The sequence below is a fragment of the Muscardinus avellanarius genome, assembly GCF_963383645.1.
Source record: "Muscardinus avellanarius genome assembly, chromosome: 2".
Lineage (NCBI taxonomy): Eukaryota > Metazoa > Chordata > Mammalia > Rodentia > Gliridae > Muscardinus > Muscardinus avellanarius.
Genome location: NC_137787.1, coordinates 25851229 through 25865295, shown reverse-complemented (window position 1 = coordinate 25865295; position 14067 = coordinate 25851229). Strand labels below are relative to the sequence as shown.

The window sequence follows — 14067 nt, the reverse complement described above, 5'->3', positions numbered from 1 at the left end:
TATTATAGCTTTTGCTTCATTTCACTTTATTTCCTTAAAAATATATGTGGTTCCTATCAGAATATATGTGTGCCAATGAAATTGTGTCCTTTTATCTTTATCGTAGGACTTGGTAAATAGCAAGCCCTCAAGAAATGTTTTCTGAATGAAGAGAAAGAATGCCTCCTTTTCTTCAGACACATCCCTAATAGAAGAGCCAATATAAAGATGAGCATGCTTTAGAAAAAAAAAAGGCTACGAAAAATAACTATTTCAGCTCTGAAAAAATTCGTTTTACAGAACTAATGGCAGCCATACTTGATAGCAACCTCATTCCTACCACTAAAAGAAAAAAAGCAGGATAGGAAGAGAGGGAAGAAGACAAATACGAATTTTATTGTGTGCCTGTTTAAAAGGAGACATGCCAAATTACATATGTGAATCAAGATTAATGGTGAATTATAGTTGTATTAGTGTGCTGCCTATGGCTTGCTTTCTTATGGCATTTAGTAATGACTCCTACCTCAAAGAGCTCATTAAGTCAATTAAGCATGTTATTAAAAGGAAATTAATGATGACCTCACATTATTATTACAACAAACCTAGAAAGGTACAGTATGAGATTGTATTAATATTACAGTTAATGTGGTTAAAAAGATACCCTAGCATTTAAGAACAAATATTCAATTCTATACATGATATCAAGATCGAGCCTCATCCCTCTTCTTCCTTGGCTCTCCTCTAACCAGTGTACCATCTGTCACACTTGCCCTGACTCTGTTCCAGCTTTAGTTCTGACAAGTGATCTGGGAAAGAAGGATCAGTACAGAAACCCCCAGATGTTTAGAAGTTGTGTCTTTTGCCTTCCCTCAAATACACTTGTTAACAATTTTTGTCAACATTAATTTTATTACAGGTCAATGTGCTAATAATAATGTTGATTATTATTTATTTATCCCTTACTTCCTTATGACGATATAACGTCATTTAGAAAAGGGCCTAGCCGGGCATGGTGCCACACGCTTGTAATCCCAGCATTTGGGAGGCTGAGACAGGAGGATCGCGGTTCACGGACAGCCTCAGCTACTTAATGAGGCCCTCTGCAACTTAGTAAGAACCTGTTTCAAAATAAAGAATAAAAAATAGGGCTAGGGGTATATCTCTGAGGTAGAATGCCCCTGGGTTCCATCCTGAGTACCGCAAAAGAGAAAAGAAAAGAAAAGAAAAAAAAAAAAAGAAAAGAGTCTACATCTTATTCAGATATATGTATAAAATGTAGAGTTCCATAAATAACTATGGAAAATAAAAATAAATAAATTACTACAATGTATACATGTATCCCAATAAAATCTCATAACTACAATGGCAGAACATATGGAAAAACTATCAGTGATGGCCAAAGGTGTCTCTGAAAGCTCTGGAATGCTGCCAAGCTTCGATCAGCTCTCTGACTTTACCCCTAAAACCAACCATTTAAACCAAAACAGTGTTCTAAGTAGTGAAAAAAGCCTATACTGCTTAACAGTGGTAAGTAACAACTTTATAGGCGATGGCACATTTCTGTTCTTAGTATTTAATGTTCTGAAATACAGTAGTAAAAAGAACTATTTGGGTGGTATTTATTATAAAACAAATTATGTTTAATTCTTACACCAAACCACTGAACAACACGCAGACACCACACTGCCAGCCCAGGTTTACTGGTGTTTGAGGCCCTCCATTTTGTAACCTCTATATTCAGGTTCCTATGCCACCCTCATATACCTAGGCAATACAAGCTTGCAATATCAGATTTACCAAAAGTTGAAATACAGACAGGCTTATTCAAATGTTAGCTAGTAATGATAACAAGACACAAATAAATGAACAGAATTAAAATAAGGAGTAGAAGTAAGTCAGATTCTTTAGATTATAGTACCTATTCTTAATATAATGAAATGTTTCAATTATTTAGAATAACAATACATATTTTAAACTCTAAATGACCCTTGAGCTGACTCTAAATCAATAAATGAATATATTTTTCAAGTGACTAAAACAAAACATTCCATATAATAATGATCAAATCATTTTAAAATAAAGGTATATATGCTGATAAATTAATATTTTTATATTTAAATAATAAAATTGGTCAGTATAAAAATATAATTAGTAAGACAACAGAGACACTAGAAATCTAAAAACCTGAAATTAATTACATTCTTTAGTAAGAGTAACTAAAATTGACTTTTCGGTAATTGAGAATTATTCACTGATAAACCTTAGGGACCACCTTCCTACCTGCCACAGTATATTGTGAAGATCAGGCTATTTGCATAGAAAATGTCTTTTTTATGGACATAAATGGTGTATAATTTGGGTCTAGATTATTTCTTGTATATGTTCAAGGGCAAAAATACTCATTTCTCAGAAAAATTATAAAAGAGAATGAAGAAATTTCATATTATATCCTGCACATTTGCTTAACACAGAAGAAATAATACAAAAGATGAATTCATTCTTTGAGGAAATCTACAGGTTTATAAGGACCCATCTCTAATATTTGCTTACAGAAATAAAAAAGAATAAATAGTGTCTTCATTTTGTATATTAAAGACTAGCTCCTATTCTTATGCTAATTCAAACATGTTATCAGAAATAATTTGGGAGTGTCATGTAATATCAATGTAGCCTATTTGTAACGTATCCCAGAACTCAGCTCATTTCAAGTACTTAAGAAGATAACCCCATACAAATTCAATATGATTTAAAAATGAAACAATTAGGCTCTCTTCACACTGACGGGTGGAGGGAACCAACCCATAAAAAGTACAAGAGCAGGAGGGGAGGGAATGAGAATCATGAATGCTATGTCTACGCACCATGGTGACTCATGACCTGCCCGGCAGCCTCCATGCTGACGTTCTGGAGATAGTTGTGGCAGCGTTCCTTGTGCTCCTCCAGTGAACTGCGCTGCTTGTAGCTCCGTCCACAGTAGTTGCACTTGTGAGGTTTACCCACTGTGAAAAGAAGGCTAGGTTAGGAGGCGGCAGGCTCATACACATGCAAAGTGAAATGAACAGCGAACTCCTGATAGTGTGGGGGAAGCATTTATATGCTTTTCAGACTGGCAAGACAAAATAATAAATTTCTACTACAACTAAAAAACAGCAAGAAGTAGGCAGATCATACCTCTAGTGATAGGGGAAATACTGAATCAAACTCATGCTCTGACTGTATTCCTGACCATGAGCAGATGACGATCAATTTTCTAATTATCTGACTCGTAACACATTTACTCTTATACAACCATGTTAGATTTGACTCATTCAGAAGACAAATGAGAAGCATCCTAGATATATGATGAGTTTATTTTGTGCGTGGGGGGGTAATGGCAGGGAAACATTCTGAAGAAAAACTCAGATGCAACAACTTTAAATATTATTCAAATAAATAGAGATTATTCATGGGTATCAAGATTAAAAAGAATTCAAGTGGTGAGAAAAATCACAGATAAAAGTAGAGTTTCTCTTTTCTTTATGTCTTGGCAATGACTGTTCACACACTTTGTAGCAGATAAGCACATTTCTCCCCTGTGAACACTACTTTTATAATGAGAATTAACCTCTAAGGTGCATTGGGTCAGGATTATTAACAATAACTACTGTAGCCCTAACATATTTAGTTATAATGATAGTGATATTTTCCAAAACATCTCACGTTCAGGAAATAAAATTTTCCCTAATAGCCAGGGAACTATTATCTTGGTACATTTATTAAAATATGTACTGTGAGCTGGGCATGGTGGCACACGTTTGTAATCCCAGCATTTGAGAGGCAGAGACAGGAGGATCACGGTTCTCAGACAGTCTCAGCTACTTAATGAGGCCCTTTGCAACTCAGTGAGACCCTGTTTCAAAAATGAAAAGACAAAGAAACATGGCTGGGAGTGTAGCTCGGAGTAGAATGCCCCTGGGTTCCATTCCCAGCACGGCAAAAAAAAAAAAAAAAAAAAAAAAAAAAAAAAAAAAAAGTGACATTCACGTACAAAAACTTTATAAAAATTGATTGAAAAGAAAAAAAACTCTATAGAAAGAGGCATGTTTGAACATATGATTATTCATAAGAATTTCACAGACCACTTTGATTCTCAATTTTAAACACCACGTGGTCTGTGCAAAAGTTGTCATTAGTAAAGCAACAGTGTGAATCAGGACAAGTCCCTCATTGGACTCCCATTGGAATCATTTAGTTTTGCCTAGAGAACAAAGAGACAACTGTTTCATGACCAGAGATATCATCCTTAACTCCAGTCACCTTACAAACCCAGGTGATGACACTGGTCACAAAAGAAACTAAAATACTGTACAAGGAGAAGTATTGAAGGCCACCTAAAATATTCACTGTACTGATTCAAAATATCCAAACAAAACACTTAGCTTGCATTTGAAGTATACATAAATTAAAACCACTTGTTATATCATAAACAAAAGCTATTAGAGCCATGCTTAAAAAATACTAAAACTTTCAAAATAAGTTTTATAAAGTTGTTTTGTGTTTTGCAAAATAAACTTTTTATTTTTCAGAACCAAGTATTTCTGGAAAGTAGCTATGAATATTGTACAGAATTTACATCACTACAGGAGAACATTAAAAATACAAGAACATATTTTAGTCAAAAATGGCATAACTTTGTTCTAACACATGGACCTATATTAACAAAAAGACATTGTTTGCTGTTAGAATGATTCATTATTTTTAGAAATAGTGATAAATTTACAACTGCTTAGGTCTATAAAGCAAAGAATACTTATTAAGTATGTATACTGTAGTTAACAGTCCACTGTGAAATAGTTCAGTCATCCCCTGGTCTTCTCTGGTGGTAGTCCTGTGGCATTGTGTCTTACGATGTCTTTTTTCTGTGAAAATCTACTCCTATGCTTTCTTCCTGCTATTTCTATAAGCAACCCTTATACTTTATCAAACGACTTGAAACATGACTCTATTCTACTTAATTCCCAATCCTCTATAAAGTCCCAACTCACCTGATAAGGAGAAAAAATATATTTTTACTGCTTTAAATGTACTTTCTGCCCACCTGTATACTTAATTCTGCTTCTCCCATTGTGAAAAAAACTCCTTCTTCTTCACCCCATCCTTGTTCTTCATAAATCCAACATGGGAGTGGATAACTGTTCTAATTTTCTGTTTTCAATTTTCTCACCTCCTCATTTTCACTTTAATCACTCAAATTCAGCGAGACAAGGTTGAACATGGACATGTATTACAACTATTTGACTTCCAAGGATTTGCTCTGAGAACACTATACCTTACCTTCCTAACTCTCTCATTCATCCAGAACATATATTTTTTAAAGAAATATATAACCACACTGTGAGTGGGCTAAAATGTGAAGTGGGGGTTAAAATGCTCATGGTGCCTATTATTTTATAACTGACAGTCTGGTGAGGAAGATGGACACTTAATAAACACACAAGCAACATGTTACAATTGTGGCAGGTTTTGTGAAGAAAAAAAAAAAAAAGACTTGTTAGTATAGCACAGAGGATCTACTTCAGTTTGAGAAGGTTGCCCTGGAAGGTCTGTCTGAAGTACAGACATACAGGGTAATAAATGAAAAGTAGTAGTTAAAAAATTAGGGCATGGGTGGGTAGAAGAGAAGTTGTATTTCAGGACTTCTGAGAAATGCTATCATATATTTACCTTCAAAGTCTACACTCTGCCCTGACTACTCTTTTGAAAACTGTTTTCAAATATCTCCTAGAATCCTTGCCAAATCCAATAGCTCAGCTATCCTGGTAAGACCATTTCCTTTCAGTTGAGATGATATTGTATCTAAAAAATCAAGTTCATAAGGTATTAGTGATAAGTTATCTGTAACTTAAGAGTTTATCTGTATATTATTTATAAGTAAACACATAAACATATATAAATAGTATGACTATAGTATGACTTAAAATGTATTACATACATATTCATAGAAGAGGACCAATACTGTTACTTATATAATTTCACCAACTGAAACAGCATCATTCTGAGATTGAAACATTTTTGAAAAGTTGATAGCCTTTAAATGACTAAACCCAATGCAATCCTGAATCTTCCTACTCTCTAGGGTGCTACCCAACCTTCTTGTGTCTTCAATCTCCTGTCTCAATTTCTGGGGTCAGATTCTGGGCTTTGCTGCTACCCAACCTCGTCCCACATTGCAGATATACACATTCCCCCAGATTTTACTCAGTATTGTGTTCTTCCTCTTTCCTCTCTGGATTAAGTCTTCGTTTCTATGACGCATAAACATCATGCCTCACATAATTCCCCATGTTTGTAAACTCCTGCCAGCCACTTGCACCTTCCTTCAGTGATCTGGAGAATCCCTTCCACATGACAGAGATAGGCTCTCTCCTCTGTGCTCCCAAAGCACTCTGCTCAACCCTCTGTTGACACATTACTTATGAAAATTGCATTGTAATTATCCATTTGACATCTATTTATTTCTAGTCCAAACAAGGTGCTCCGTAAGAACAAAGATCATGTTTTACTCAATTATGAATTGATAAAGATTATGGTAGTAATTAAATGTAGGAGACACTCAATATGTATTTGCTAAATGACTCACTGCACTTCAAATCCGTATATCCAATTGCCTTTTAAGTATCATCTCATGACAGTCCACTGAAATCCAATCTAACATCCAAGATAACCAAAGCTATCTTCCTCCACAAAACTGCCTCCTTGTTCTGACTGCCCTTTGGTGCTGGCATTACCACTGTTCTAGTCATCCAGGCTCACAACACAGCCTCTTTTGTTGCCTCCTACCTCTTTTAAGGCTTGCAAATAATTCTAAGTTCTGTGTACTTGACTGCTACAATGTCAAGTTTATCTCTTCATTTCTACAACCAATATCCTTCACTACCACCAAAACAGAAGTAGCATATTTCAAATAGGTTTCATTTTTCCAGTGTGTTTTTTTTTTTTTTTTTTTTTACTCTGTCTTGTACAACCTCCAGTGACGGTTAAGTTCTATCAAACAGATCTCTTTACCTGATTTTCAGTACCCTATACTATTTAGCCATAAAGTGTTATTACTGTCTTCAAACCTAGACCAGTTGAAATTACCTTGCACTCACACCTGTCTTGTTATGTTCTGGAATGGCTTCAGTCAGTCTCTGCCTCTTGACATCATATGCACCCTTCCTTTTACTTCTAAGCAGCCTCCATCTAGAAGCACTCTTCCTCACTAGAGAAATTGTATTGGTCTCCTGTTAGGTACATTTTTACATTCTACCTTATGTTACTTGTGGCTTTTATACATGGTAGCGCTGCATTCATTTTTATCTTTCATGTTAGATTGTGAGCTTCCTGAAAAAAAATAACACACAATATCTGACATATCTGTGTAGCCTTTAAAGAATTTAGTACGGTGCTTTATTCATAGAAAGCACTTATAATGGAGTTTTCAACAATGACATAATTTCCAACTCTTTAGTTTTCTTTCATTGCTTTTTCTTATATCATTTTCTGATTTCAAAAGAAATACAAATGTATAAAAATTTAAAATAATTCACAAAAAATCATTTATAATTTTATTTAGATATTGTTTTTAGCCCGGCGTGAAATCCCCACGCTTGGGAGGCTGAGACAGGAGGATCGCACAGGTTCGAAGACAGCCTCAGCTACTTAGTGAGGCTCTCAGCAACTTAGTGAGACCCTGCTTCCAAATAAAATATAAAATAGGTCTGGGAGTATAGCCTGGAGGTAGAAAGCCTCTGGGTTCCACCCCCAGTACCACCAAAAAAAAAAAAAAAAGAGAAATTGCTGTTTTTAGTAGTTCTCTATCATTCTCTTGTATTTTTTCCATGCACTCAAAGATATATTTTGTTATAAACTTGGGTTATTTTACACACTGTATTTTATAACCTGCTTATTTTACTACACAATATATCTTGAGAATTTTCCTGTTATAAATGACATTTTTGGCTGGGTGTGATGGCACATGCTTGTAATCCCCGCGTTTGGGAGATGGAGACAGGAGGATTGCGCAGGCTCATAGCCAGCCTTGCTGGCTTAAGAGACCCTGTTTCCAAATAAACATATAAAGCAGGTCTAGGAGTATAGCCCAGAGGTAGAAGGGTTTCCAGGAACCCCAGTACCACACATACAAAAAAAGACATTTTTGTTCTTGTTATTAGGCATCAATTTTCTTTGTTATTCTAGAATTATGGTAATGTCAAATTACTTGGTTTGGTTTGGTTAGTATTCCTAAAACTTTTAAAATTTTAATTATTTTTCTTTTTGCCATATTTATGCTCTTCTTGGGGGGAAAAAACCAAATACTTTTTTTTTGAAGGATAAAAAGTTGTAATTATTTATTTGTGACAAGCAATTTTTCTACCAAGCAATACCTTTCTATATACCAATCCTTAAAATGATGCTTGTATTATTTCTTAAGACAAAAAATGACTCAGGGTATGTATGGGGCTAATTTTATTTGAGTTTTATTTTTTACTCATAAGAAAACTTGAATTCTCCTAGTGTGCATGAAATGGAAAGATACAAATAAATAAATAATGCTACAGTAAGTCCTCCTGATAAAAAAGAAGTCACATAGAACATACAACCATATCCCTGGTAAATTTTAACACAAAACAGAAAAAACCAAATACTTTTAAAAGAACATTTATCAAATGCATGCTCTCCTCCTTCCTCTCTTGCCTCCACCAATCTAATTATAATATCAAAAGCAACCATTTCAATTCCTTCTGGTGATTATATCTATATTTCTAAATAATATATAAGTTTTCCTTTATTCATCAGGTTTAGACATAATATATTGCCTTTCTGACCTGGTAATTAAGGACTCAGCTATCTTACAAACATCCTCTCAATTCTCCTTTTCTTTCAATAGTATATAATAATTTGTGATTAATAGTATAAAATGGAAATTTCCATTATTAATGAAAATATTAATCATAAGATACTACTTTCTTTTTTGCGCAACTTTTAATTTTTCCTGGTTAATAACTATCTCTTGTTTAACTTTTGCTTGTGTATCTACATGCACTGCTCCTTTTTACCCTGGCCCCCCTTGAATGTTTTTATACCTAATAATAATTGTTCTAGATATTCAGAGATGCAACTAGCATCTCAGGTCTACACTGTCCCCACTCCCTTCTTGCCTTCTCACAACCATTTAAACTTTTTGCTCCTATTTGGAACTGATTGTATTTGAGCACATTATTCAGTTCTTGTCCTGAGACTGTCTTCTGTCCTCCTCATAGCTGACTCTCTTGATTGTCTGAATCCCACGGCTTCTTTTCTCTTTTAGGGGTATAACATTCCTAATTTCAAAATTATTTTCCCTTATTATTTGAAGGTTTTGTTCTGTTGAGCTATTAATCTCATTTATTTTAAACTGATGCAAATGGATCTTCATACATGAGCTCTATGGGCTTCATACATGGGCTGTTAATCTAAAATATCTTAGCAACATCTGTTAGTCTTGGTTCTGAAACAAGAGTTATTTGTCTTTGGTTTAGAGTCTCTAGATACTTCTCTTTTAGCTCTCAAATAATGTATATGTGCACTAAATATAATAATTATAGAACATTTTGGGTATTATCAAAATATATGTGTATATACAGATAACATGTAAATATTTGTATAACATATACACATTAGGATTTTTATAGTTGCACAATAGTTGTATTATAGTGTATAGTTCATATATATATATATATATATATATATATATATATATATATATATATATATATATTTGGTGGTACTGGGGTTCCTGGAAGCCCTTCTACCTCCGGGCTACACTCCCAGACCTATTTTTACATTTTTTTTTGGAAACAGGGTCTTCTAAGCCAGCACACGCGGCTGGCTTCGAACCTGTGCGATCCTCCTGTCTCTGCCTCCCAAGCACGGGGATTACAAGCGTGCGCCACCACGCCCGGCTTACAGTTCTTATATTTACTTAAATTCATGGAAATACATATGGGAATTTCTTCTCCTATATTCATTGCAGGATGGGCTGGGAAGTATGTGTGTGGAAGGAAAATGTTGGTCAAAGAGTACAAAAATTTCAGAACCAAAAATAAGTTCAAGAGGTCCAATGTAAAAATGTTATAGTTAGTAGCAATATATTAGAAATCCCTAGGGGAATTGATTTGAAGTGTTCTTAACATAAAAAATAAGTATATGAGGTAATGGATATGTTAACTTGTTCAGTTTAGCCATTAAATAACCCACACATATACTGAAAAATCATGTAGAAGCTAGGGAGAAACTGGGTCATAGGAGGACCTCTAGATGAAAAAGAGGAAACCATGGATAGGCAAAAAAGGCAACCTAACTGAGGGGGATGGGAGAGAAGAGGGAAATTCCCTAATGTACATGATATACATTCACAAACATATCAAAGTCAATCACTAAGCCAAACATGAGAAGCCAGGAAGGGGTGGGAAATGGGAAAGTCTAAACGAGTGATGTGTGCATGTGTGTGTCTCTACCACCATATACCCCATTAAGATGTATGGCTACAATGCACCAATAAAAATAATCATGCTTTATATGATTTATATATAATTCTGTTTGTTAAATAATTAATGTTTAAAAAGAAAAGAAAAGAAATGTACTTAACTGACACTTGAAGTCTTACTGAAATCATTTCAATTTTTCGGTGGATTCTTTGGTATAACTATTAGGTAAACGTATCTAAAATTAAGACATGTCCATGTATGTACATTACAATACTTATTTCTTTCCAAGCTGTATGTCTTTTCCTTTTTTCCCCTTGGATTACTATATTGACTAAGACTCTCAGTATGATATTGAACAGAATGAAGAGAGAGACCTTGCCTTATTCCTGGTCTTAAAGGTAAACTTTTATTATCTTGTTATTAGTATCAGATCAGTTAAAAGTTTTTTATACATAACCTTTGTGAAGTTTCCTTATATTACTGAAAATATTCATTGTGCTTGAATGATGAATTGTGTCAAATCATCTCAAAATGATTATATGTTTTCATGGCAAAAATACTGCTTGGTTGTAATATAATATCATTTCTATACATTTTTTAGTCAATTTTTAAAATTCTTATTGGGGATTTTTACATCGATGTTCATCAGGGTTATTGCTCCGTAGTGTTCATTTCTTTGTAAAGATGTCTTTGATTTTCATATCAGGATAATGCTGAACCCATGTAACTTATTTGGAAGTATTCCTTCCTGTTCTACTCTCTGGAGGAATTTATTTCTCAAATGTTTTCCCTAAATGGTGTTTATCCTAAAATGTTTGACACAATTTATCAGTGAAATAATCATATCAACTTTATTGTAAAGGAAGGCTTTAAATTTCAACTTCAATTCCTGGAATATATGTAAAGCTACTTACATACATATATATCTTTGCCTGAGTGAGCTTGCATAATTTCTGTGTTTTAGGAATTTAATTCAAGTTGAATTTATTGACAAAAAGATATCCATAATATTTCTATATTATGCTTCCAATACCCATAGGATTTAAAGAAATGTCCCATTTTTATTTCTGATGTTGGTAAAATGTATATTCTCTCTTCTAACGCTTATTGGTCTTGGCTAGTGGTTTATCCACTTTATTGACCTTTTCACTGAATCAGCCTCTTCTCTATTATTTTTATTTTACTCTTCTCTTTCAGTGGTGTCTGTCTTTTACTGTTATTTCCTTTCTTTAAAGGATTTAACTTGTTCTCCTTTTTATAATGGTTTTGAAGAAGGAGGCTTAGAGGATTCGATTTGATGAGGTAGAATCTACAAGAATGATCGTGCTGGCCCATGAGCTTGAGATTTTTCTTCATTTCTAAACAGGTTCTTTATGCTATAAATTTCTCACTCAGCCCTACTTCTACTGTCATCCCGTTGATGTTTTCCTCTATGTTCTAGACTATATACTATAATATACTAGACTATATACTTATAATAGCTATTTCATCAATGTTGCTAATTCCATCATTTTGGTCATTTCTGAATGTGTTTCTATTGAAGGATTATTCTAATTATGGATTTTTTTACCTTTTTCGTGTTTATTATTTTTAGTGGGATGCTAGATATTAATATTTTAGAAATTGTTGCATTTCTTTAAAATGTGGCTGAGTTGTTCTACTGTGAAACTACATAGCTTGGAGTTTGTTTGATCCTTTTGAAGTTTGCTCTCATGTTTTAAGGCAAGTCCAGAACACACTTTACAGTTTGATTTAGCTTCCCCAAGGAGCTTATGCAATGCTCTGTATATTATAAGGGCTTTCCACTTTGGTGAGACTTAACTATTCTCAGTCTGGTATTAGTACCAGGAGGTATTTGGCCTCTGATTTCTAGCCTTGCTTTCGCCAGCATCAAATAGTCACCTCATATATATAAGTAGATGAGTACTTAGCAAGAGTCAAGTGGGCCATCTGCAAAACTCAAGGCCTTTTCTCTACAGCTTCCTTCTATGTGATACTGTGATTGCTCTAAGCACACTGGTCTTCTGGACTCTGATCTCTGTCTCCTCAGATAGACTGCTTGGCTCTGTTTGGGTTTGTGCACCTGCCCTGTGGCCTGAAAACTACCTCTAGGAAGTAAGCTGGGGAAAACACAGGACTCATCACCTTAATTTTCCTTTCTCAGGGATCAAAGTCCTGTATTGCCTATTATTATTGTCTAAAAATCATTTAGTACATTTAGTTTAATATTCTAGTTTCTTAAAGTTGGGTTCTAATTCTGGCCGGTAATAATTAAATTCATCATGGCTGAAAGTGAAAGTTATAATTTTAATTGACTTAAATACCCAGAAGTCATGTTAAGTTTGACACTTAAGTCACACAATTCAAGTGACTGAAGTAAAGTTTCTTATGAATATAATTCTAAGAAGCTATGTTATGATACCAAAGATTCTAAGACATATAAAATGGCAATATTAGTGTTCTCAACTACTTCAAAAGTTAACACATAGTCTTTCTTTGACATACTGTCCCTCACAAAAATCCTACAGAAATAGAAGTATTGATATAATCTGTTGGAGATGAAAATACAGATTCCTCACCTGAGAAATAAATGATAAACTGAAGATTTAGAAAACAAAACAAACAAAAACACTTGATGATCCTGCCAACTACATTATTAGAAAAAAAGTATTGGCATTTACTAGTATTTTTCATACCAATCTTTATAAAAAATTGAAAATAAAAATATCTATTACTATACTCCTAGAACCCCTATATTTACCTAAAAGAGTAAGTCAAATGACACCATAAACAATTTGAAATAGGAATGTTTACCATAAATTCTAAAGGTGCTATGAAGTATATAGCACAACCAAATCTTGTTCACTTATATTTTCTTGAAATAGGTCACTTCAAGAGTTTTTCCTAGTGAATCTATAAAACAAATTACAATAGCACTAATATATTTGGTAAATGTTTCATTCTTTATATTGATGTATGTATGTTTACACTTGCAGAAACATATCAAGGAACATCCATGTACAAAAAATATATTCACCAATTTTCATGACACAAAATTAACACCAGAACACTCTGAATATACTATATTCATTTTTTAAATAAAATTAAATGAACTTATTTTCTTATAAATACTTCTTGGGCTACAAATGAGAGGTTGATATCTTATTTTTCCTGGCAATTGCTTATAGAATTATAAAGTCATCTGAAGACTAGTACTAACATATGACACAATTGACATTTAAGTTTTTCTATTTTTTATCCATAAATGATATTCTGTCTGAATTACTGTGTGGACTATAAATATGAAAAATTTTAAGGTTCTTCATTCCTATTGCTATATTGCTACCTCAAAAACTGTTTTGCAGCCGGGCGTGGTGGCGCATGCTTGTAATCCCCGCGCTTGGGAGGCAGAGACAGGAGAATCACACAGGTTCGAAGCCAGCCGCGATGGCGTAAGAGACCCTGTTTCAAAAATATAAAATAGGTCTGGGAGTGTAGCCTGGAGATAGAAGGGCTTCCAGGAACCCAGGTACCATAAAAAAAAAAAACAAAACTGTTTTGCAAATTTTATTCACAATACTAGGGTGTAAGAGAATCATTT

General features: G+C 34.0%; 1 protein-coding gene across 5 annotated transcripts in view; it reads right to left on the bottom strand.

Moving 5' to 3' along the window:
- Nucleotides 1-14067, bottom strand: part of IKZF2 (IKAROS family zinc finger 2) — a gene marked incomplete at both ends in the record, with an annotated part of 171859 nt that overhangs the window by 14806 nt on the left and 142986 nt on the right. For all 5 annotated transcript variants that reach the window (XM_080690018.1, XM_080690019.1, XM_080690015.1 and 2 more), the window contains one exon: nt 2841-2978. In XM_080690018.1, the coding sequence (XP_080546144.1) occupies nt 2841-2978 (138 nt within the window). The remainder of the gene's footprint in view (nt 1-2840; nt 2979-14067) is intronic.